The sequence below is a fragment of the Protopterus annectens genome, chromosome 3.part1 (genome assembly GCF_019279795.1).
Source record: "Protopterus annectens isolate FY-2018-M chromosome 3.part1, PAN1.0, whole genome shotgun sequence".
In the NCBI taxonomy this organism is placed as follows: domain Eukaryota; kingdom Metazoa; phylum Chordata; order Ceratodontiformes; family Protopteridae; genus Protopterus; species Protopterus annectens.
In genome coordinates, this window is record NC_056732.1 from 1,043,850,051 (window position 1) to 1,043,876,647 (window position 26,597).

At 38.2% G+C, this 26,597-nt stretch overlaps 1 protein-coding gene across 1 annotated transcript in view; it reads left to right on the forward strand.

Annotated features, from left to right (window-relative positions):
• The window catches only part of ERMP1 (endoplasmic reticulum metallopeptidase 1), a 1,021,143-nt gene that overhangs the window by 722,668 nt on the left and 271,878 nt on the right, over nucleotides 1–26,597 (forward strand). The window contains exon 13 of the mRNA XM_044067197.1: nucleotides 21,542–21,657. Coding sequence (XP_043923132.1) covers nucleotides 21,542–21,657 — 116 coding nt within the window. The remainder of the gene's footprint in view (nucleotides 1–21,541; nucleotides 21,658–26,597) is intronic.

Below are 26,597 nucleotides of genomic sequence, written 5' to 3' on the forward strand. Positions count from 1 at the left end.
TCTTTGGACTACTACAACGGCTACTTCTATGTCAAAATCAGACAAGCAATATCTATGTTTCTGAGATCAAGACAGTTATTTCCAGGTTTGAAGTATATCCTCCCATCTCACCACAATCCACAGTGTGATCACAAGGTGCATATCCATAATGAGCAGCTAGCTGGAGAATTCAAGGAGCCAAAGTATTTCCATATCTAAATGACCGTCTCCTTGCTGTCCCATTGATGATGAAGTTGGTGAACATAGGGGAGTCTCTGCTCAAACTCTGAGATTCACTGTTATGTTTGGTTTGTCTGTGCATACTATGGGAACGTGAATTAAAAACCTTGGAGACAAGTTATTGCCAACAGGAGGAGGACAAAGACAAGAAGTTGAGAGAATCAGTGATACAGTGAAGAAAAGCAAGCTAAGAGCCAATATACCTGGAATATGTAGGACATGGTGATGAACTGATAACCTGGAAGGAAACAAATTAGAAATTCATTCTCCTCCAGGGTGATATGCTGAGGTATCAGACTTTACAAGCTGCACTAAGGCAGACAAGAACTGTTACAGAATGAACAAGACCTCTGATCTATCAAAATTATTAATTGAATCCAAGCAGGAACTAAAAAATACTACGTAGATCTTATAAACTTTTACTGGAAAGGGGCAAAGCCGTTTATTAAAAATGACTTACTGGGACAGGAGAGTTAGAAAGGACTTACCATGAGGACAGTAGACAGAAGTTTGTTTAGCACTGAAGTATGCTACACAATCAGAAAAGTTCTGAATTCTCAGCTGAGATTGCCTACGTAGATATTTTACACACTAGTTAAGCTGGGAAAATGTTGCCACAGGGTAATACTTCATTCTGGAGAGGAAAGAGGGAATTTGGACAGCATTTTCTGATCATGTCCAGAGTTTGTGAACTTTAAAATGTGTTCCAAAATATTAAACCGGGGATTTAGAAGGCAGATTGAGTTAACAAAGGGTATATTTCTGTTAAACTGTTACTGACTCTGAGGACCCAATATATACTGTAAGGGATTATTAAACACCGTCTCCTGTCTAGGTAGCTTGCCATTTTCATATAGTCATTAGTATTCTGCGAGTCTGAGTCATGGCAGTATGGAAAGGAGTGGTGGGTTCACTTTTATCTGACAGCTGGCACAGAGGGTTAAGGCTGTGAGCTGTGATTCCTTTGCTACAAGGTTTGAGTACCTCATCTATGATTTGCCTACTGTGTGATCTTGAGCAAGTCACCTAATCAGACAGTACTTTGGGGCAACTAGGCTGCTTAGTGGTCCCCTGGACTGCAAGCCTAGTAGCTATCTATGAACTTAAATTAACTCTGAATTGTGGAAAAATAAGAATAACCGGGAGAGAGGAAGTCAAGAATAGAGCCGTGTTGTAAGAAAACTACTGATATGATGGACTAAATAACAGAAATAGGCCAAGAAGCTGGAAATGAAGGTAAGAAGAGCATACATTAAAAAATGACTATCACAGTAGCAAAATAGAAAGAGAAACAATGCAATGAGGGGGAAATAAAGGATCAAGAAGTCACTGGCCATTGGGTGAGCAGTTAAAGAAATTTAAATATGTATAAAAGATGCAGAGTAGGAATGAATACATGAAGGTATTTAATACCCGAGAACAAAATGCTTCTTATACATTGAAACTGATTATATGATAGTGGTATGCGAGAGTAAGTTATGTGAATTGTGGTTAATTATTAAAACTGTTTGCATAGCATTGAAAATGTTATGTTCAGTGGATAATAACAAAATTTATAGTAAAATAAACTTTTCTCATGTTTCATTTTCCCTTCCTTATATTTTCCAAGGTTTCACTTGTCTCTTACCCATAATACAACCACTTGGAATACACTCCATATCTCTCTCTCTGCCCATCAAGCTTTCACACAGCAATGACCCCAGGCTTTCAAATGTGTGCATTTTTTGTTAAAACAATACATTAAACTCTTGTCTTATCCAGTCGGACATTAACCAGCCTCCTCTTTAACCAGCCATCAAATTTCTGCCACAGACCTATTAAAAGACAATAAGAAAGGACAACACTTTTACCTCCTCTGGGGTGAATGACAGACATTTGAGTTTTAGACTTCATTTTCATTAGAAACATGCATAGTAACACAAATCATGTTAATTCTAGCTGATTTATGACCTATACATGCTATTTTGTATGCTTTTTGTGATTAACCAACCCTTCATTTATCCAGCGTAAGGTCTGGTCCCAGCAAGACTGGATAAGGAGGAGTCTACTGTATTTGCATTTCCCTTCATTTATTGAGTTTCTTGGTTTAGTGAGCAATTCCAGCTCTCTTCTCTGGTCAGGTCTTTCCCTTGTATCTGTGAAAGAAAAAATGTTCCTCCTGTGTAGACTGCAGGTGTTTCCATGCTTTTGTATGTGCTCCCACACACCTTGCTTTCAGTTGTGTTACATTCTTGTTGTTGTTGTAGTTACTACTTTCCTTTGTGGTGAACTGTGCTGTTGATTTTGGTTGGCTTTTAGTGTTTCTGTTTTTTTCCCCTGAATTTGATTTTTGCGGCCGGCATGGAAGTCTTCTAGGTTTAATAAATATGAGTGTTGCGGCCACAGAATTCTGCCATAGGCAAAGCCTTTACTTTGTATTTCTTGTGTGGGAGATAAACACTGTAAGGTGGACTGTGAGATTTGTAAAGGTTTTGATAAGCATACTGTGAGAGAAAGGAACAACATGGTGTATGCCTTGGGGTGCCATCCTCTATGGACTGCATATAGGGGTTTCCTAAAACTAAAATGAAGGAAATGAGGATTCTGGTAGACATTAGTCTTCCAGAAAGAACTACCACTACCAGAAAAAAGACTTAGAAAGTGTTCTGATCTACCCACTCAACGTTTTGGATGGTGTCCCCCATGGTTAAGATTTTCTATTTTGCCATTTCAGAGGAATGACACTTATTCCTAGATGATCATGCATGATGACCTGGCTGACTAAGAATCAGGAAAGTTTGGTTCCAAGTCCCCAATAATGAATTCATCATTGTTGCAGCAACTTTTAAGAAGGAGAATATTCCAAGGAGTACAGTTGTTCACCCCCCACCCAAAAAAAATGTCTAAGTCCACAGACTGCTTTATGAAATCAGTTTGCATTCTCAATTTTTCCATCATGGTAGTTTATTATCTTCCACACATGCTATGCTTTCACCGTAAACTTGCAGAGAAATTTGTAAGATGCAGGAAGGATTGCCAAAAGATCATAAGATCAAACCAAATTTCACTTCCCATGCAGCTGCAATTTTTTCAATTTCTAATCATACCTTGGGTATAATGCAGCAGATGGTTCACTGAGGGTAGAAGCCACTCATCGTGGTTTGTTGTCATGCCTTGACTGCCCATTTTCAGAACATTTCAAAATTGTCATTATTAATGTCCCTTTTAATGACATTGAACCCTTAAGTCCCATGGTTAAAGAAGAGTTGCAAAGTAGTGAGGACTGTAAAACTCTTTGTTAAAGCTGTACATTTCAGAGTCCACAGCAGTTGTGGTTCTAATAAAACAAGTAGCAACAAAGACGCCATCAGTTTGGAAAAAACTGAAATAGCCATGTGGCTTTCCAAACTGGACATCACCTAGAGTTAGAAATCCTCATCCAAATAAGGGAAGTCACAGATCCTCCTCCAGGAGGTCATAACAGTATGAACAAAAAATCAAAACAAGCACAAAACTAATCCAAAGGAACCAAAAAATGTCAGGACCAAAAAAGAGAATAAGTTGTAGTTTAATGAAGTGCTTTTCGTCGGGTACACTGACCCGACTTCTTCAAACAGTTTAACATAAGTCTGTGCTTAAAAACTCTAAAGGAACAATCATGTGGCAAAAAACGTTAGCATATTTAATAACATAATTAGCAACTCAATTGCTCTTAAAAAATAAGAGCTATTAACCTTTAAAGCTTTTGTTACTTTTTTTTTGTAAGAAGCTTAATCATCCTATAGCTGTTTTGTGTGGAATCAGATAACATCTATAACTTTATAAACAGGAAACCAATATAACAGTTTATGTACAGTACTTGGACTAAGTGCAATAGATTCGAACCTTCTATTGGAAAGACCATATAAGGCATAGAAAGGCGTACCTTAGGTAATTTAATAAAACTAGCAAAAACACAGAGTATTTCTTCATGTAAAACTAACCTATGATAATAAAACACGTTTAAAAATACTTTAATACAAGACTAAAAATACAATGTCAGACCAATGCAAAATGATAATTATAAAAAGTAGTTAAATTTTTTTTTAAAAACTTAATGTTTTGTGTTTAATAATAGTACTGTCCTGTGCTATCTAGTCAGACTTTTTAATTTTAGGTAAGGTAAAATAGAATACATCTCATTTAGTCCAGGATGATGGTGGGTGTCAACGCTTAGCTGACAAAGACGTTCTGAATGTTCTAACAATAGTGATAAAGGTCCACCTCTTAAATCTTGGGTAATTTGATTAATTATTCTGAATTTGAATCTGTGTTGGAAAGTTGATAACATGTCTAGCTAGCGCAATTTTTTATTCTTCCTTATATATAGAGGTGTTCATATATTCTTTCTTTAAACTTTCTGTCTGTTCTTCCAATATAGAAGACTGGACAGAAGTCACAATGAGCTAAATAAACCACCATTTTTGTGTTGCAGTTAAACCTCTTTTTTGTATAGTATGTTGTATTTCTAATAGTGAATCTCTGTTCTGTTGATATGTGTCCGTAGTAATTACAAGATTCACACTTGAACATCCCTGGGGTTCTAGTAAAAGTTTGTTTAAATCACTCCATTAAGTTTTTTAAATTGTTCCTTCCTCTAAAAGTTGGCTTTTCACCTAATTTATCAGTGATATAATTGTCATATAATAATAAATTCCAGTTTTAAGAATGATTTTCTTTACGTCATAGGCCTCCAAGCTATATGTAAAAATAAAACTTATTCTAATTCTACAGTTGTTACTTGGTTCATTGTCTGGAGTTCTGATATAATTATTATTCATTGGGGGTAATGTCACCTAAAGGAGTTTCATCCAACAATAATGGAGAATAGGTATCTCTGTGACACAAGATGGGTTGATATAAACCTAGTGTTCTTTTGTGGCTAACTTCCGTAATCAGTTCACAAATTAATGACTCCAGGTACCCTCTCCTTAAAAACATTTGCATGAGGTCATCACATTCGTTAATAAAGTCATTATCTACACTAACCATCCTAGCCGCCCGAACTAGTTAGCCTTTGATAACTGACCTTTTTTGACTAAATGGATGGGAGCTGGCAAAGAGGTGGACCTTTATCACTATTGTTAGAACATTTAGAACTTCTTTGGCAGCTACGCATTGATGCCCACCATCATCCCGGACTAAATGAGATGTGTTCTATTTTACCTTACCTAAAATTAAAAAGTCTGACCAGATAGCACGGGTCAGTACTATTATTAAACACAAAACATTACGTTTTTAAAAAATATTTTTTTAACTACTTTTTATAATTACCATTTTACATTGGTCTGACATTGTCTTTTTAGTCTTGTATTAAAGTATTTTTATCATCGTAGGTTAGTTTTACATGAAGCAATACTCTTAGTGTTTAAGGTATGCCTGTCTAATCGAATGCCAGGGGCGGCTCGTGGCATAGGGCTGCCGGACTGCAGCCCCCTCAAAAAGAAAAAAGGGAAAGAAAAAGAAATGAAAAAATAAAAAAAATATTTTTTTAAAATTCGCGGACTTCGCATAGACCGAGTCCCGGCTTATCGGTCTATGCGCATGCTCAGGGCAGCCCGGCCGTCCCCATAGGGGGACACAAGGAGCGTCTGTGCACTGTTATGGGACGCATCCGGACTGCAAGAGGAGCAGCAGGGACTCGGGACAGTGCCTCAGGGATCTCGTCGGCGTCGGGAAGGAGCATGTGGATCTCGCGGGTCTTCAGTATTGCGCGGGAAGGATGTATGGATTGCGGACGTTAACTCTGGATGTATTCATTCAGGATTCAGGTAAGGTGCCTTTCAATTTACAATGTTTATTTTTCTTTGTGTATGGTGCTTGTGCTTTACTGGAGTTTGTGTATGGTGCTTGTGCTTTACTGGAGTTTGTGTATGGTGCTTGTGCTTTACTGGAGTTTGTGTATGGTGCTTGTGCTTTACTGGAGTTTGTGTATGGTGCTTGTGCTTTACTGGAGTTTGTGTATGGTGCTTGTGCTTTACTGGTGTGTGTGTGTGTGTGTGTGTGTGTGTGTGTGTGTGTGTGTGTGTGTGTGTGTGTGTGTGTGTGTGTGTGTGTGTGTGTGTGTGTGTGTGTGTGTGTGTGTGTGTGTGTGTGTGTGAAAATGCCCCAGGTGCTTATGGTGGTGTGGTAGGGAATGCCTCAGGCTTGAACCCTGTACCCTGTATGCAGGTGTTAAAGACTTGAGTTCCCTACCACCATTTGTAAAATTTCAGATTTTACCTCATATTTGATCTGATCTGTTCCTCATAATATCTGTGGTTTGTAAATGCTGTAATGCTTGATATTTGATGGTGTAGTAGTAGCATTGTTGCCTCACAGCTGCAGGTTCTTGGGTTTGATTCTTGGCTGGGGTTCCTTCTTTGTGGGGTCTGTATCTTCTCCCTGTGTTTGTGTGGGTTTGCTTTTGTGCCCTCCCATGTTACAAAGACATGTCTGCATTATTTCTTCCTGGGCCTCCGCTGAAAATTTGTTTATTTGTTCCAAGTCAGACTGTCCTGATTAAAAATGTTAAATAAAATTGATAGGCATTTGAATTTCAGACTTAAGGGTTTCTGAATGTTTAATTCCCTGCGTATTTGATGGTGCAGTGGTAGTATTGTTGCCTCACAGCTATAGGTTTTCTGGTTTGATTCTTGGTTGGGGTGGCTTCTGTGTGGAGTCTGCATCTCCTGCCTGTGTTTGTGTGGATTTGCTCTGGTGCCCTGCCATTTTACAAAGATGTGTCTGCAGTTTTAATCCCTCGTCTCTGCTGAAAATTGTTTTGTTCTGTCGCAGTAAATTTGACAGGCATTTGAATTTCAGACTTCAGGTTTCTGAATGTTTAATTCCTTGCAGATTTGATGGTGCAGTGGTAGTATTGTTGCCTCACAGCTATAGGTTTTCTGGTTTGATTCTTGGTTGGGGTGGCTTCTGTGTGGAGTCTGCATCTCCTGCCTGTGTTTGTGTGGATTTGCTCTGGTGCCCTGCCATTTTACAAAGATGTGTCTGCAGTTTTAATCCCTCGTCTCTGCTGAAAATTGTTTTGTTCTGTCCAGTAAATTTGACAGGCATTTGAATTTCAGACTTCAGGTTTCTGAATGTTTAATTCCTTGCAGATTTGATGGTGCAGTGGTAGTATTGTTGCCTCACAGCTATAGGTTTTCTGGTTTGATTCTTGGTTGGGGTGGCTTCTGTGTGGAGTCTGCATCTCCTGCCTGTGTTTGTGTGGATTTGCTCTGGTGCCCTGCCATTTTACAAAGATGTGTCTGCAGTTTTAATCCCTCGTCTCTGCTGAAAATTGTTTTGTTCTGTCCAGTAAATTTGACAGGCATTTGAATTTCAGACTTCAGGTTTCTGAATGTTTAATTCCTTGCAGATTTGATGGTGCAGTGGTAGTATTGTTGCCTCACAGCTATAGGTTTTCTGGTTTGATTCTTGGTTGGGGTGGCTTCTGTGTGGAGTCTGCATCTCCTCCATGTGTTTGTGTGGATTTGCTCTGGTGCCCTGCCATTTTACAAAGACGTGTCTGCAGTTTTAATCCCTGCTGAAAATTGGTTTTGTTCTGTCCTGAGTAAAATTGACAGGCATTTGAATTTCAGACTTCAGGTTTCTGAATGTTTAATTCCTTGCATAATTGATGGTGCGGTGGTAGTATTGTTGCCTCACAGCTATAGGTTTTCTGGTTTGATTCTTGGTTGGGGTGGCTTCTGTTTGGAGTCTGCATCTCCTGCCTGTGTTTGTGTGGATTTGCTCTGGTGCCCTGCCATTTTACAAAGATGTGTCTGCAGTTTTAATCCCTGCGTCTCTGCTGAAAATTGTTTTGTTCTGTCCGCAGTAAAATTGACAGGCATTTGAATTTCAGACTTCAGGTTTCTGAATGTTTAATTCCTTGTATAATTGATGGTGCAGTGATAGTATTGTTACCTCACAACTATAGGTTTTCTGGTTTGATTCTTGGTTGGGGTGGCTTCTGTCTGCATCTCCTCCCTGTATTTGTGTGGATTTGCTCTGGTGCCCTGCCATTTTGCAAAGACGTGTCTGCAGTATTAATCCCTGCATCTCTGCTGAAAATTGTTTTGTTCTGTCCGCAGTAAAATTGACAGGCATTTGAATTTCAGACTTCAGGTTTCTGAATGTTTGATTCCTTGCAGATTTGATGGTGCAGTGGTAGTATTGTTGCCTCACAGCTATAGGTTTTCTGGTTTGATTCTTGGTTGGGGTGGCTTCTGTGTGGAGTCTGCATCTCCTCCATGTGTTTGTGTGGATTTGCTCTGGTGCCCTGCCATTTTACAAAGGCGTGTCTGCAGTTTTAATCCCTGCTGAAAATTGGTTTTGTTCTGTCCGCAGTAAAATTGACAGGCATTTGAATTTCAGACTTCAGGTTTCTGAATGTTTAATTCCTTGCATAATTGATGGTGCGGTGGTAGTATTGTTGCCTCACAGCTATAGGTTTTCTGGTTTGATTCTTGGTTGGGGTGGCTTCTGTTTGAGGTCTGCATCTCCTGCCTGTGTTTGTGTGGTTTGCTCTGTTGCCCTGCCATTTTACAAAGGCGTGTCTGCAGTATTAATCCCTCGTCTCTGCTGAAAATTGTTTTTGTTCTGTCCGCAGTAGAATTGACCGGCATTTGAATTTCAAACTTCATGTTCTTCAGAATACATAGTAGCACAACCTTTTTTTCTAGCAATTTTCTAAGTTTATAAGATGAATATTTTAAATTTGTCCCTATTTTTGGGACTGTATTCCCCATTATTGGCTTGTCCAGGTTTTGTGCTAAGGTTGACAGCTATGGCAAGAACTGAATTCACTGAATATGGACTGTAGAATTGTGCATATTTACTGATAAAGGTGCACTGTAGAATTGTGCATATTTACTGATAATGGTGGACTGTAGAATTGTGCATATTTACTAATAATGGTGGACTGTGGAATTGTGCATATTTACTAATAATGGTGGACTGTAGAATTGTGTATATTTACTAATAATGGTGGACTGTGGAAGTCTGAGTAGACTTTTATGATAAATGTTCTCAACTGGGCAGTTTTGCCATTATGGGTGCATATGTTTTGTTTCATTGCTTACTGGAAAAATGTTCAAAACAAATTTAAAACACCCTCTAACAAGTGTACTGTATTGTACAAGGAATATAATTTTTAGTACAATGAGGAAGGTGTATCAAAGAGCACATGTATGTTTCATATGCAAGGGGCCTATGATTCGAAAACAGCCCAAAATTAATCTTTATCTGCCACTGGCAAAATGTATTTTCTTTGAATGTGGGTTTCAATGAATGTGAGTTTCAAGGGCAGAGAAGTTTTAATGCTAAGTTTTCATTGTGAGACTGCATTGCTTTGTTTAACAGATGACTTAATGTTTGTGCTGTAAAATACAAAATAAAACTTTCAAATGAAGTCCAATCATTGAAGTAAAGCAGTATGCACATTAGTGTTTATGGTAAATGGAGTGAAATAGCCAAGTAATGGTTAATTGGAATGGCTGCAGAGGCTCCAGTTCAACCATTATTTTGTCAGGGGAAGGGCAGCAAACTCAGACAGGCCCAGCTGAACTATACCTCCCAACTGTCCAGATTTTCAAAGAATGAATAGATTTTTGCTTCTTATTTTTGGTTTGTTGTTCATAAAATTTGTAGTTTTAATTCCTAAATGATTTGCCAGAAGTCACTAAATAATAAGTTTCAGACTTCATAACCTTCATAAAAATGCATGTTAAAGTAAGAGCCGTTCTATCAACTGTCTCAATTTATACAAGAGCAATTTTTAGTACTGTTTATATGTGCCCCAATATATTTGGCCTTGTTCAGATTTACTGCATTAACAGGTTGAGAGGTACATGCAAATAAATTGCTTTATAGAATTAGGCATAGCCAACCTCTCAACTGTCCCCAATTTTGGCTCAAAATGTTGCTCTTCCCCTAATAATCCCTCCATAAAATAGCAATTTTGGAAGAAAACATGGAGGGTTTACAATTAAGAAATAACTGTAATAATCAAAGTTATAGATTACTTGAAATGCATGTAGATTCTTTTATTTTGTCAGCTGCTCAAGGTAGCAGTACTAATATTAAAGTGTCCCTTCTTTGACAGGTAGAAGCTGTATTGTGTGTCTATTTTATATTTTTGCATCACATTTTTGGTCCATTTTCATAAAATTGTGTTTTTGGCAAATTAGTGACAAATCACTAAAGACTGAAGTTAGAAAATGACAGACATTTGAGTTTCAGATTTTATACCCTTCAGAAAATTCATACTAATGCAAGACCTATTCTATTATCTTTCTAAGTTTATTAGAGCAATATTTAAAAATTGTCCTCCTTGTTGTGCCTTTGTCCCACTTCTGTGTATGGCTTTGTCCAGATTTCTTGCTCTTGAAGTTGAGAGGTATGACAAATGTGTCAGGGCCATCACAGTCAGCCAGAGAGATTTCAAATTGTGACATGCTTGTTGCACCCACTCCCCCATGTAGTGACTCTGGATGTGTCCAAGCAAGGCAAGGTGTAGTTGTATCTACCTTGGATGGGGGGGACACACTGCATAAGTACTACAGTGGCTTTTCATCTGTCCTTGATTTTGCAGAATGGTCTGGTTTCTGTCATATTTTGTACTGTTGATTTATGCTTATTACTCAAAGTGCCTGTTGCTCTGTGTTTAAGTAGCAATGCTTTAATGACCATAAGGTAAGCTTGTCTGACATCGTAAGATGCAAGTAAGCTTTAATAAGCATACTGTTAAAGAATTGCCAACATTGAAAGCCTTTCTGTTGTTGCCATGCAGAGAATACTTGACTAGATAATGTATAAGCCTTGGGTATTAAAGGACAGGATTCCATTATTTTAAAAAGCTCATTACACTTGTTGGAGACTTCCAGTCATCTCTACAGTCTTTACCGTAAACTAAACAGAATGCCAATCATGTGTGGTCCATAACCTGTACAGTAATCCTTTAAGCAATGTATCTTGAGCTTGTTTCTTGTTTGCTTTTCATTTTTACTTTTATCATGTTTTCCCCATGAAGCGTTGTCAGGCAGCAGGTCTTTTTGGATAAGAAACATTTTTACAAGTGGGGCATCACATAGATTTCTACTTTCAGCATGTTGCTTGGTACTTTAATAAAGCTGAATATATTATAATTAGAACTGCAGTGCAAGGAGAAGTAGTTTGAGTTGAGTGCTTCTGGTTTTTCTTATACTTGATTTTGACTGGCATTCCAGTAATGTATTTAAAAAGTAATTTATTTTTCATGCCTCACAACCTTTTGTTTCCATCTAGATATTAAGTAAGCTGTCATGCAGCCAATGCATTGAAATATTTTTATTCTTCTACACTTATTTTTGTCTTGATTGGACTTTCATAATGATGGTTTGCCACCCAGGGCAGCGTATTTAATTAAAGTTAGTTTTTTTGTGGTTTTGTGCATAGCTCCTCCCTTTATGGTTGACCACACCCCTTCCATTCAGCATCTCCTGCAGCCCCCCTGTGATTTGAAGTCACCAGCCGCCACTGTCGAATGCCCTATATGGTCTTTCCCATAGAATCTATTGCACTTAGTCCAAGTACTGTACATAAATTGTTATATTGATTTCCTGTTTATAAAGTTATAGATGTTATCCGATTCCACACAAAACAGCTATAGGATGATTAAGCTTCTTGCAAAAAAAGTTACAAAAGCTCTAAAAGGTAATGGCTCTTATTTTTAAGAGCAATTGAGTTGCTAATTGCTAATTATGTTATTAAATATGCTAATGTTTTTTGCCACATGATTGTTCCTTTAGAGTTTTTAAGCACAGACTTATGTTAAACTGTTTGAAGAAGTTGGGTCAGTGTACCCGAAGAAAAGTGCTTCATTAAACTATAACTTATTCTCCTTTTTGGTCCTGAAGTTCTTCGTCTCCTTTGGATTTGTTTTGTGTTTGTTTTGATTTTTTGTTCGTACTAGTTTGTCTTCAGTTATGGCATCCAAAAACCTAGAAGGACTTGATAATTCATTGTTGCAAACTTCTCAATCCACTCAAAATGAAGCCGGGAACCTTACCCTGCTGTTGGGTCTAATGAGTAAACAGCTTGACGATTTAGCTGCACGTGTGGAATCTTTATCTCATGTTCATACCCTTCAATCGCAGAACAACCCCAACTTTGTGAATGGGAATGCTGATGGACCTACGCATAACACTACGAGTTGCAACTTCCCAGAAACTGTTAATTCTAATCTCCTTGTTTAAACACTAATGTTATACAACCCATTCCTATGGAGAATCTGTTCCAAACACTACTGCTAAACAGGACAACTAATGACCAAAATCCTAACACTGCCTCGGAGCTTATTGATGCATTGGATATTTCTGCCTGGCTTAGAAACTCACCGTCATTCAGTACCCAAGGAGCAGACAACATACCGTTGGCACTGGCTGGAGGTAGTGAATTTTCATTAGTAAATAAGTTGAAAACACTTGACTACAAGCTTCTTAAACACAGAAAACTTCAGCTAGAAATAGTGTACTTTGCCGAGTGTACTAAATGCAATATAGTCCCTAAAGGACTTAGATATTGGCAATTCCTTACAGGCTTAGAAGCTGGGTCAGTGTTTCATAAAGAGCTAATTCAACTTTTTAATAAACAAGGAATCGAACTGATGCAAGTAATGAGTAAACACTATAAAATATCAGTAGAGAACATCGGAAATGAGGTTGAACCATTAAATGGGGAAATTAAACATCACTCTTATTTGCGGTACCACTATGACTACAGGTGTATTTTTTTAAGTATATGTCAGCAAATAGACAAATTAAAAATCTATTAAAATAAAGAAACTAGAGAGAGACCGTACGAATTACACTAATGGTACGGCATACCCAAACCCGCTTCCATCGCAAACTTGGAATGCAATTGGTCGATCAGACTCTACACCATCCAATAGGATTACGCAGTATGTAGCACAAGATGAGGAAACTACATCTTCTGCTTGTATTCCGAGTACAAGCAAATGGATTAAGAAGTGATAAAAAGAAAAAAAAAATTATCAAAATGACCAAAATCTAACCAGGATTTTAATACATATTCATCGGCCGTTCAATCTAACTGCCAGAATTTTCATTCCACAAACAACAAAAACTACAAACCAACATCAGGGAATCAACAGAATCCTTACAATACTTGATGCAAGGCGAAACAGAAAAGGTAGATTCCATTGTGCTTCCTACAAGATTGAGTAACTGTAAAATAGTGGCTAACTTAACTGGTGACTTCAATATATTTATCTATTCAAATTATGAGGTGAATAGTGACCTCGCTGAACTTTTTTCAAAAGGTATGACTTTTGTTCCAAGTATACACTCAGATATAGCTAAAGTTATAACGGATATTAAATTATTTGTTAGGAAATTGAATCTAACACTTATTTTTGGTAACAATGAGCTGTCTTTCAGTGACTTGCATATCTCAAGCACTTGTAACCCACCCCTCCACCCTACTTTAAACTTATTTGACCAAGTCTCTGAATTGGATATAAGATCCTTATGTGTTAAGAGTACTACTAACATCAATATAAGTAAGAATGAGTATAGAATTCTGAATGATTTAAGACAATATCCAGTCAGAATGATGAAACCAGATGGACAGGGCTTAGTACTCATGAACAACACTGACTTTACTGATAAAATGTACAATATATTGAGTAGTGACACTTATTCATAAGCTAGTATCAACGAACTACATTCTGCATATCGTAAAATTAACACGTACTTTAACAATACGTTTATTGAGGCCCTAATTGATATTAAAACTTTAAACTATTTAACTATGTCTTATCTTAAAATTGCTAGAATTTATGGAGTGCCAAAAATTCATAAAAACATAGCTGATCCCCCTATGCGAGCATTACTGGATGCCCGCCAATCTATTACTTATGCTAGTGCTAAATTCATTGATTCTATCCTGAAAAAGTTTGTTGTACAAGAGAAACAGATTAGTCGTGACTCTTGGTTGTTCCTCGCAGACTTAAATCAATTAATATTTAAAAGAGAATTTAACTTTCTAACTGTAGACGTGTGTGATCTTTATAGTTCCACCCCACATGAGGAAGGAATTCAGTCAGTGTTGAGCATGATGCGCAAATACCAAGCAGCTCCTACAGAGATTAGAGTGGTAGAAGAACTACTGACTATTGTTTTGTCTAACAACTACATACTTTTTGGTCAAGACATCTACTTACAAAAAATAGGTGTTGCAATGGGGCTCACCATGTGGGGTTAGTTTTGCCAACATGGTGATGGCCTATTGGGAACACCACTGCATATTTAACAACCTTAACATCATGAACTATATCCATTACTACACACGGTTCCTGGACGATATTTTCATCATCTTAAAGGGTGAGGAAGATATAGCTAGTATACTACTAGACAAATTTAATAAAAGTTGTGATTTTTTGAAATTTACATCTAGTTTTGGCAAGGATTCCATAACTTATTTAGACGTATTGTTAAAGAAAGATACTATTTCTGACTGTTGCACAGTAACTGTTTATGGTAAAAAAAACTTATTCCAACTCATTTTTACACTTTACCAGCTCCCATCCATTTAGCCAAAAAAGGTCAGTTATCAAAGGCCAACTAGTTCGGGCGGCTAGGATGGTTAGTGTAGATAATGACTTTATTAACAAATGTGATTATCTCATGCACATGTTTTTAAGGAGAGGATACCCGGAGTCATTAATTTGTGAATTGATTATGGAAGTTAGCCACAAAAGAACACTAGGTTTATATCAACCCATCTTGTGTCGCAGAGATACCTATTCTCCATTATTGTTGGATGAAACTCCTTTAAGTGACATTGCCCCAGTGAATAATAATTATGTCAGAACTCCAGACAATGAACCAAGTAACAACTGTTGAATAAGTTTTATTTTTACATATAGCTTGGAGGCCTGTGACGTAAAGAGAATCATTCTTAAAAATTGGAATTTATTATTAAATGATAATTATATCACTGATAAATTAGGTGAAAAGCCAACTTTTACTTTTAGAAGAGGGAACAATTTAAAAAACTTAATGGAGTCATCTAAACAAACTTTCACTAGAACCCCAGGGATGTTCAAGTGTGAATCTTGTAATTACTGTGGACACACATCAACAGGACAGAGATTCACTATTAGAACTACAACATACTATACAAAAAAAAAGGTTTAACTATAACACAAAAATGGTGGTTTATTTAGCTCATTGTGACATCTGTCTAACCTTCTATATTGGAAAAATGAAAAGAAAGATTATATGAACACATCTATAGTATAAGGAAGAATAAAACTGAAAATGTGCTAGCTAGACATGTTAACAACTTTCCAACACATAGATTCAGATTCAGAATAATTGATCAAATTACCCAAGATTTAAGAGGTAGAACTTTATCACTATTGTTGGAACATTTAGAACTTCTTTGGCAGCTACGCGTTGACGCCCACTGTCATCCTGGACTAAATGAGATGTGTTCTATTTTACCTTACCTAAAATTAAAAAGTCTGACCAGATAGCATGGGTCAATACTATTAAACACAAAACATTACGTTTTTTAAAAATGTTTTTTTAACTAATTTTTAGAATTACCATTTTACATTGGTCTGACATTGTATTTTCAGTCTTGTATTAAAGTATTTTTAAGGTATTTTTATTATCATAGGTTAGTTTTACATGAAGCAATACTCTATCAGTGTTTTTTGCTAGTTTTATTAAATTACCTAAGGTACGCCTTTCTAATCGAATGCCTTATATAGTCTTTCCTATAGAAGGTTCGAATCTATTGCACTTAGTCCAAGTACTGTGCATAAATTGTTATATTGGTTTACTGTTTATAAAGTTATAGATGTTATCTGATTCCACACAAAATAGCTATAGGATGATTAAGCTTCTTACAAAAAAAAGTTACAAAAGCTTTAAATGATAATGGCTCTTATTTTTAAGAGCAATTAAGTTGCTAATTGCTAATTATGTTATCAAATATGCTAATATTTTTTGCCACATGATTGTTCCTTTAGAGTTTTTAAGCACAGACTGTTTGTCTGAAGAAGTCGGGTCAGTGTACCCGATGAAAAATGCTTCATTAAACTATAACATATTCTCTTTTTTTGGTCCTGAAGTTCTTCGGCTCCTTTGGATTTGTTTTGAGGTTATAACAGTAGCCAAATCCAATTCTAGAGGACAGTTGGGAGTTGTTTACCCCTCCATTTTTGACCTAGTTGCCCATTATACAAGACAGATTATTTCTACAAGCTGAGATGTCCCTTTCCATAACCCTCCTCAACCACACTATCTTCCATTTCCCAGCTTTCTTACCCTATCATAAGAATCCAACAAGAAATGACGTCCTTGACCTCTTTCAAGAAAAGGGCCATCCAAGAAGGTCCTACCACACAACAAAAAGGTCCCACTCTAATTCAAGATTTTTTTTGGTACCAGAGAAGAAAAAGGACCACAGGCCAGTCCTGGATCTCAGCATTCTAAATATATTTGTCCCCAAAAATCTCAGTGCAATTGATTCTGTTTTGCTTGTCAAGAGGAGATTGGGTGCGTCTCTTTGAAGCTTCAGTTTGCTTATTTGCACATAAAAATTGCAAAGCGGGTCTGGGATGTTCCTATACTTCTGCATAAGAGCTGGTCATTACTAGTTTCAGGGCATTCTGTTTGATCTCCAGGGTCTACACCAAATGTACGTCCATAGTAGGAGCAACCTAGAGGCTGCACAGTGTCAAGGTATTCCTTTGCCTAGTTGACTACTCCAGTGATGGACACAATGGTATCTGTACTGAAGTGGTCTTTGCTTGTTCCATTTCTTAGATATCGCACTGAGTACTGCAAAGTCTCAGGAGCACATGTCATGCCCTGACTTTTATTGGTAGTCCTCCAGACAGTATTTTGTAAGGCCAGGCTCCCACCTCCCTAATTTTTTCCTAATGCAATAGCCACTGTAGCACCCTCTTCAGCTAGGTTCTCCTCCAGTGCATATTTGCCTCAAAACATTGGGGCTCATGACAGCCATGGATTTCCAGTTCTTTGTGCCAGATTTCATATGCAAAGTCTACAGTGCACTTTGAAAGCCCAGTGGGTTAGGCCTTGCATCTCTTATCAGTTCCCATCAAGATCTCCAAAGCTTGCAAGACTGTTGTCACTCTGGGCAGCCTTTTCCAGCAGCTGTTGATCCCTGTAATGATGGCCACTAGAGATATTTCCACCGTGGGTGGGGTCATTGTCAAGGGTTGATAGTCCAATGTGCCTTGTCAAAACTGATAATCAGTCTGAATTTCAGTGTGTTCTGAGAGATGCTAATTCTGTGGGCCTCTCCTTCATGGTGTGATTGCTCTTCATACTGGTAAACATGGCTGTGGTAAACAGGCAGGAGGTTCATATTTAGAATAGTCTTATGTCCACTACTACTCTCTGTTTCTGAAAAAGCCAACTTATTGCCAGACAGACTGTTCACTAATCCTACAGGAGTCTTCCATCACTATATCTCTAGCACAGAAGGAGTTCCATTAGAGAAGTATTGCTGTGACTAAACGCACCGACTTCTACTTCCTCATTCCCCTTCTATGGTAATGACCCAGGAGCATTCTTTTCCATAAATAGCCCCATGACTCCTCTGTGCTTTTCCTCCATTTACCCTTATTCAAAAATAACTTTTGAAAGTGGAGCAGAACAAATCCAAAGTCATTCTCATAGCTCTGTTTTGGCCTTGCAAAGTATAGTTTTCTCGGCTATGTCCTTATATTGTGGAGAAGCCTGTGTGTTTGAGGTTCATAAGAGATGTGATGTGCCATCTAACAAACCTTTCATGTGCCTACAGTCACTGTGACTCATTGCTTGATTTCGTCATCTTTGCTAGTAGCCAGGGACACCGCATTCCCGCCAAAGATTATCCAGGTTTGTACCTTTGCATAGATAACCAGTATCAAAAAATGTATAGGGGCAAGTGAACATATTTTGCAGATGGGCTTGCTTCCAAGGGGGATAGACTTCTTTTCAGGTACCGTTATTGACCACCGCTCATAAATGTTTAATGCAGGTGTCTGTTATTCCTCTGTCTCCAATTTTCATTCAGGTATTTCACAATGTTTTACCTGTTTCCATTAAGGTATGTAAGACATTCTTAACAGACACCTTTCACATTAAACCCCCTTTTAAAAAAACAAATACCTCTTTGGTACTTTAATTTCATACTTGGGGAAATTAACATTACCTCAGTTTGACCATACCTCTACTCTTGGCTTTAAGTACTTGTTTTAGAATGATTATACTTCCAGTGGTTATGACAAAAGAAGATAGAAAAATTTTAGAGATTCAGGTTTTGTCAGCCTTACCTACTTAGTCTTTCACAAAGATAGTACAGCTTTGCAGACAAATCCTGCTTTTATGCCCAAGGGTCCCATGTAGACAAATTTGAACCAGGTTATTAACCTCCTCATCTTTTTCCCAAATCACTTTAACCAAGGTAGAATATGTTTTGCATTGTTTGTGTGCATAGGCAGTTAAGGTTTTTAAGTTAGCCAGAAAATATCCTTAGTTCATCTGTTATGATGCTAACAAATTGGATTTATAGGTCTCTAAAGTTACCTTGTCCAGGAGGCTTTCAGAATGTATTCAGTTTTGTTATGCAATAAACAACACATTGTTGACATGCATTCCTGTTACATGTACAACAAAGGCAGTAACCACATCTGAAGTGTTTTTCAGAATCACATCCATGTGTGGTGTGTGCTTCTGTGAAATGGACTACCCTGCATGCAGTCTCTGTAAACTGGAAGTCATCTAAATGTCTATGTCCTCCATCAGGGCCATTGTCATTCATGGATTGCTTTCTTAATAGCACCTAGGAAGATGAATTTGAGACTCTGTCCTAAGAAATTGAAGAGAATCATCTTGGGTATGAAAGTTATGTACTTAGCATAAAGTTAGATCTAGATTATCTAATCCCAGCCTCAACATAACTATTTTCTTTCCCCAGCCAATATAAAATGATGTGTAGCTGTGACCTTTTATGTTTTATAGTTGTGTATCCGCTTGGTGTTGCTTAACCCATGCTCCTCTGTTGAATAGTACACTTCTGAACTGTTGTGCATTGTGAGTGATGTGTATTGTAGATAAGGGGGAGGAGTTAAAGCCTAGGAAATTTTTAAGAAGCAGTAAGAGTTTGAGTAGCATGATTTGGGTCATCTAGTTGTATCATTGTGTAAATACATCTTTTATTTTCCAGTTCAAGACTCCAGTGCTTGTCATTTGTTCCTGCAGTGTGGTCTGGATTCCACCCATCTACAGTATGGGGGTTCATTGAAGTTAGATTCTTCAGGCTTTAGTCATCATTATGCAGTTCTCCTAGTGTGGTGTGGAGGATACCACAATGGCAGCTAGATCAAGGTGTTTAGTCATTTCAGGAGTCTGACCTCCACATAAACATACTGGAAATGAGACCAGTTCTACTAACATTATTTGCTGTTCTGTAACAGAAAGTTAAGAAGTAGAAATAAGCTTCTGCTTGCTCTTGTTTAAATTTATTTGGTATGAAGTGGTTTAAATTTGAAATATGGTAAGATGTTCTAAGTGCTGAGCTTTTGCAAAATTGCATAGTACTATTTATAGCTTATTTAACAGATTTCTGATATTTTAGAAATAATATTTTTAAATGGGTTGCTTATTTTTATTATAGCAGGTTATCAGCAGGTCACCAATCATAATTGGCTTATGTGTTAAAGACATGGATGCCAAGAAATTTGAGAGCGAAGCTGGAGAGATGAATCTTGGCTCCCATGTTGAGAACACGTAATAAAGAATTATGACCGGAGACCTGACTACAATTCTTTTCTGTATGTGCTCAGTGTACTACTAATTACAGAAAAAAATCATTAAATGTTTTGTCAGCTTTCAAAGCCTCAATACATTTAACAAGCAGTGTTAGACAGTTTAACACTGTCTTATGTTACAGAAAGTCAGGGCCACACTACTGGCACAGACAGCAAGCAGAAACAAATCTGTTTATCATTCTGTTGTTTGCTGGTCATTACTGGCTTTGCACAATATCCACTCTTAAGTGAAGTAGAGGGTCCTTAACAATTGTTAAGATCAGGTCTTGCTTTATAGAATTAACTGATTTGCCTTTTACAGGATAAAAGGGCATAATCACTGTGTTCCATGCACTACATTATTATGCAATTGGTTGGACTATCCTGTGCATATGGAGGGATTGCTGTGTTTGATTCCCATACCTTTGATTAACAGATGAACTCTGAGTTTATTAGATGGCTGGTAAATGGTGGTAGCTTGACAATTTCACAACCTGCTTTCAGTTGTGGTTTTGTGCTCTTCTAATGACTGCTCCTTATTGGAACGTTGCTGCTTGGTAGTTACCTTGGCTGAGTAACATGGGTGAAATTCATGTTAAAAAAAAAAAAAAAAACAGGCATGAAGAAATACCTTCAGGCCTGCCTTGAACATCATTTTTGACAACAGGAGCAGGAAGAATGATGGGTAAATGGCTTTTATAACCTTGCAGATGAAGTCTTTCACTGCATCCAAGTATCTTCTTCTGGATAATGATCCATTTGAACAAAGCAGAACAATAACACAAGGGTAGGCATAGAACAGAAACAAGGCCATAAAGGATGACTGTCAGATGCTGCATGTTCTTGATACAACATTCATAAATTATACTGTGATGGCAAGCTGGTAATGCTGTGAACTGCAGAAAAAGTGACTGGTTATTGTCCAAAGGAGTTTAAACCTCTTGCTAATTTTCAACAATAAATTGTGAATGTAATAACATCTCCCAAATGTAGCTTTGGAAAGGTTAATAACAAAGGGTGATTAACAAATAGCAGTTGCTTGTTTGCCTAATTAACATTTACCTCTTGACTATAAGCCAGTGTTTGTTTCTCTTTTCGGCTTTTCCCGGTTAAGGGTCGCCGCAATGGAACTCCGGTCCGCTAATGATTGGCAGTAGATTTTTATGGTGCCAAGTTGCCAGCCCGACGTCCAACCTTCAGCGAAGGCATGCCCATTCACGCATGTCTTTCGGAGGCCACTCTACCGCGGGGAGGACATGCAGACTCCACACAGAAGGCACTCCAGCCGAGAATCGAACAGGAGAACCTCTTGCTGTGAGGCAACAATGCTACTGCTGCACCACCGCGGATTCAAGTATAAGCCAGTGTAACCAAATTATTTTTGTAACCAAATTATTTTGTATTTCTGTCAATCAGGAAAAACTGGTACTTGCCTACTGAAGCTGTTTCACCAGTGTAACCAAATTATTTTGTATTTCTGTCAATCAGGAAAAACTGGTACTTGCCTACTGAAGCTGTTTCACCACGGGCACATGCTAATTTCAGATTGCTGTCTAATGAAAAGCTGCCTTGGGATTCAACAAGGTTGACATTTGAAATTACAGGTAAGAAATCCTTTACTGAAAGTGCTTCCATATGTATTGTGTAAAATACTTTGATTACCTTATTTAAAAAGACACACACACACACACACACACGCGTCTGTGTGTGTTGGAATGGCAGTGAGATACAGGGATGCCAATCAAGAGAGTCCATGCTGTTCAGTGCATCCTTAGAAAGATTTTAGTCATCACATCCTTTCATCGTGAAATGTTCGAAGTGGCAGCCTGAACCATTTCAGAGTTGCTTCCTGTAGACTGTTAAAATGCTTTTAATTGAAGGACTGGCATTGACGCATACTAAGCATGTGATGTACTTGATGTGCTGTACTTTTAAATATAGTACAAGTAGTCTAGGATATAAAATCATGTGACTAGGCTTTGTCTTCAGTCTGTCTGCAAAAAAGGCTCATGACAGACATGCCCCCTTGTTAACTTGTGTATTAAATGCCCTTGTGTTATCCTGAACTGTTAATTCTCATCTTGTACTGCAGATCATATATGGCATCAGGACATTCAATATGGCAGTCACATCAGTTGTTCAAGCAGTGCTAAGGCAGAAACAGTGCACATTAAGCCAAATACTGTGCATAAAGTGCTGAACTGGAATAAATGTCTGCGTAATTAGAATTCCACAGCTAGATTACCCACTTAAACCAAAGAAAGCAAGAAAGTGTGTTTGTAATCAGTTCTACAACTACAGAGGTATAAAGTACAGAATACTGGGGTAAAGGCAAACAAGCATTTATGTTCTAGAAGGCTTTGCTGACTTATTTAAATGCCTAATATGTTTAAGGAAAGAATATTGCATTGTCTGGCAGTTTGCTCGTGGGATTAAGAATATGAAATGTTAATGAGCTGCTTCGTGTCGTCCAGGGGCTTTATTTCATCATGCACCTACCATGCGACTCTGATCCAGTCACTTAGTGAGACAATTGGGAAATCAACCTAGGCTACTGTGTGATCTCCTGGGCTTTATGCCTAGTACTAAATGGAAACCTCAGCACATGGTGTAAGTAGGAGTAGATGACTGAGCCTACAGGCTATGTAAACAGTACAGTGACTATAGCTAAACAAGATAGTTGGAATTTGAATTGACCCACTAAACCTCAGCAGATGGGTCAGAAGGGAACATGCCTCTTTTCCCATTGCCAGATTTTTTTGTTGTTTGGAAGTAGGAATAGGATTTTGACTGGAACAGGCAATCTTAATGCCTTGTAGCTTAAGCAAACTTGAATATATGTCAAATTCTTTGAGACTACCTTTTTGGGATTTTATCAACATCAAATGTATTTCAGCATATAAAAGTCTGAAAATTGTTAACGTTATTAATGACATTCGTCTCATAAGTGGTAAAGGCAAAAACATGAGATGTGCCCAATTAGGCTGTTAGGCAGATTAAGGTCATATGATTGAACTTAAATGGGACTAAGTGTCAGGTGCCATGTCCTTGAAGTATGTGGGTCACCTATTAACTGCAAATGGACTGAAGCCAGATACTGATAAGGTAAATGCTTTAGTAAACATGTCAGCTCCTACTGATTTATTGACTCTAATGGGATTACTGGCAATTATTTGTCAAATTTCATCCCAAACTTGCCAAAGATAACAGTACCTGTAAGAAGGCTGCTGGAACATGCTGCAGTATGTTAATCGTGATCAGAGAATGGGAGTGACTACACCTTCACTGCAAAGTTATGATGTATCCTTATCAGTTACAGTGGAGGTTGGTACAAGCCAGAAAGGGCTAGGACCAATCCTACTACAGGAAAGCTGGTCAGCTGCACGAGTGTCTGGAGCACTGCCTGATGAACAGCTCAGGCATGCTCATACAGAAGGTACTTGTAATAGTAGTGTTACGATTTGAAAACTTCAATGATTACATATACAAGCACATTAGAGTCTGATCATAAACCTGTCTGCATAGCTTTATTGAGAAGTCCTTACACAAAGCAACAACTAAGATCACAAAGATGTCAAATAAATATGACTAAGTAGTACAATACAAGCCAGGAAAAACTGATGGCATATCAGTAGAGCAGGTCACAGGATACAAGGAAGATTTACTGGGGAAAGACCTGGAAGTGTGTAGACTATGACTCCAGTAAGAAAGTTACAGGGGTTAAAAGTTACTGCTAGATATGACCTGGAAATGAAAACTATTAATGTGAAGCCATTTTGGCAGGATGACTGGACAGCGTAAAACTGATTAATCTATAAATCAAGCTTTATTTTACATTTCAAGAGGAGCTATCATTTGTCCAAGGACTTGTGTTCAAAAGTGACAGTTATTCCCACTCTGTTGATAAGCCAAATACTTAAAAAAAATGCTTGAATTTTACTGGGGTATGCCATTGTGTAATATGATAGCTTTGGCATAATGAGAGGAATGTCAGTGTTCAACCAGTGATGCAGCATTCCAGTCTTTGTAGCTTGTTCCAAAATGCAAACCAGAAAGAGAAACTACATCCACATGAAATTCCAGTATTGCCATGGTGCGTGTGTGTGTGTGTGTGTGTGTGTGTGTGTGTGTGTGTGTGTGTGTGTGTGTGTGTGTGTGTGTATATCTTTATATATATATATATATATATATATATATATATCTATAATCTACAAATCTTGAAACCAAAGGCTTTTTTTCCTGATCTGATATAGTAAACCTCCAGACACTGAACCCGCCCACTTTGGTTTTGTCAAGGGAAGGTAATGCCCACTCATCCTGGTGGTCACCAAAGAGATGGATGAGGGCAAAATGGTTCACATTACCTATGTGACATGGCCAAGACATTTGACACAATACCCCACTTGAGCATTGTTGACAAACTCGAGCGGTTAGGTACAAACCCGTGTCACGTGGATAGCCAGTTGGCTCACAGACAGGACCCAGGAAATTAGAATTAGGGAGTCCATCTCTGCAAAGAGGCCAGTTACAAGTGGAGTCCCCTCAGGGATCGTCCTTGCTCCACTCCTTTTTGCCATTTACTACTCTGACTAAATTTGCAGATGATTGCAAATTAGGAGCTGTCATTGAATCCCACACTGATGCAAATGTTCTGTAGGAAGGGCTGACACAGACAAGCAACTGGTGTCAAAGCCATGGACTAAAACTAAATGCCAAGAAATGCTTAATAGTATCCTTTGGGAAGTAAGCCACCCCTGTTAACCATCATACTGGCAACACATCCTATAGTACTGACCCAGTAGTCAGGGACTTGGGAACACACATAGACAGTAATCTTGTCTTTGACAATTATGTGCCTACAGTAGTGAGGAAATCATTCTGTGCTGTGCAACTTATAAACAAAAGTATGGCATCTAAGTCCAAGGAAGCTGTCATTATTCCACTGTATGTGGCATTCATCAGACCTATCATTGAGTACAGTGCCCCCTTTGGTATGTATCTAAGCAGACATATCCAACAACTGGAACATCCACAGGGGTTCCTCAAAAAATGCAGGGCATACATAAACTGTCCTATTTACACCGTCTCAAGGCCCTATACCTGTGTTCTGTTTCCTACAGGCTTTTGAGGGGACATCTATGCTTGGCGTGCAGGGCATTGTCAGACTCCAATCTGGACCTCCTGCATATAAACAAAACAAACAGCACCAGAGTTACTCATGCTAAAGATTTAAGCCTTGCTTGTGATATCAACAGTACCTGCTGGAGAGACAGATATTTATCCCTGCGACTACCCCAGGCTCCCCATCGATGTGAAGCAGAGTTCCTCCCTAACCCAATTCAAGGGCAACTTGGACAGTTGGATGGGGAACAGGAAGGCACCTGTATCTGTAATGGACACAGGCAACCTGTAAATGGTTCATCTCCCAGGCCCCTGCTTGTAAATATCATCTCCCGTGCTCCTGTTTTAACTTATCAAGGGCATCGGAACTTGTCAGAGATTTGGGATGCGTGGCTAGGCTTAAAAAGGCCCTTGTGGTTGTTAGCCTAGTAAACACCTGTGTACCTGTTGGTGTTTCGCACCATCAGACAGTCCTGTATATTCCCCAGAAAGAATACCTAGGTATGGCCAGTAAGCTGTGTGACAGGACACTGTGAGAAAGGTGGTACACTTCAGTTACACATCACTGGAAGATGTGTAGGGAGGTACATGAAGGGTGCATTGTACACAGTTATTGGTATGATTAAGGCTGGGAACCATGAAGTTGTTATGGCCTCTGATGTGCATGTCCTTCACATACCCAGTGCTTGTGTTACATTCAAGGGAGTAGTCAGCACTGTGACCACATGCTGGCGGATGTACCCTGTACCCCAGAAAACAGGTCACATACCTATTAGTCTGATTATAGGGTGTGATGTCCACATTATGCTTGGGTGGTGGCTCTGTTTCCTGATTCAACAAATCTCTCCATCTGTCTAGTCAGTGCAGGTATTGTCATGGCTGTGGCAGCAGTCTCTGATATGGGTTGATAATGTCTGACTCTAGCTGTGGTATTAGTATAAGACAGCGATTGCCCACAGACACAGCATACTAAGTCATCTGTGATGTCCATCACTTAACTAATAGACAGGAAAGGGCCTAACATACACCCCTGATGTGCAGACCTGATCACTGGACTATAGTGTGTGTGTGTGTGTGTGTATATATATATATATATATATATATATATATATATATATATATATATATATATATACATATATATATATATATATATGTATATATATATACATATGTATATGTATATATATATATATATATATATATATATATATATATATATATATATATATATATATATATAGGGTCTACTTTATTTGCCCGAACTGCCATTTGCATTTGACCAAAATTTCATTTGACCGACAAGTATTATTGGCAAGAAAATGGGATATGCCCCCTTTCCCCACTGCAGTGCGACCCTGGAGTTAGAATATGTAGTTAGGGGGGTGTGGGGGGCAAAGCCCCCCACTTACTTTTGTGTTAC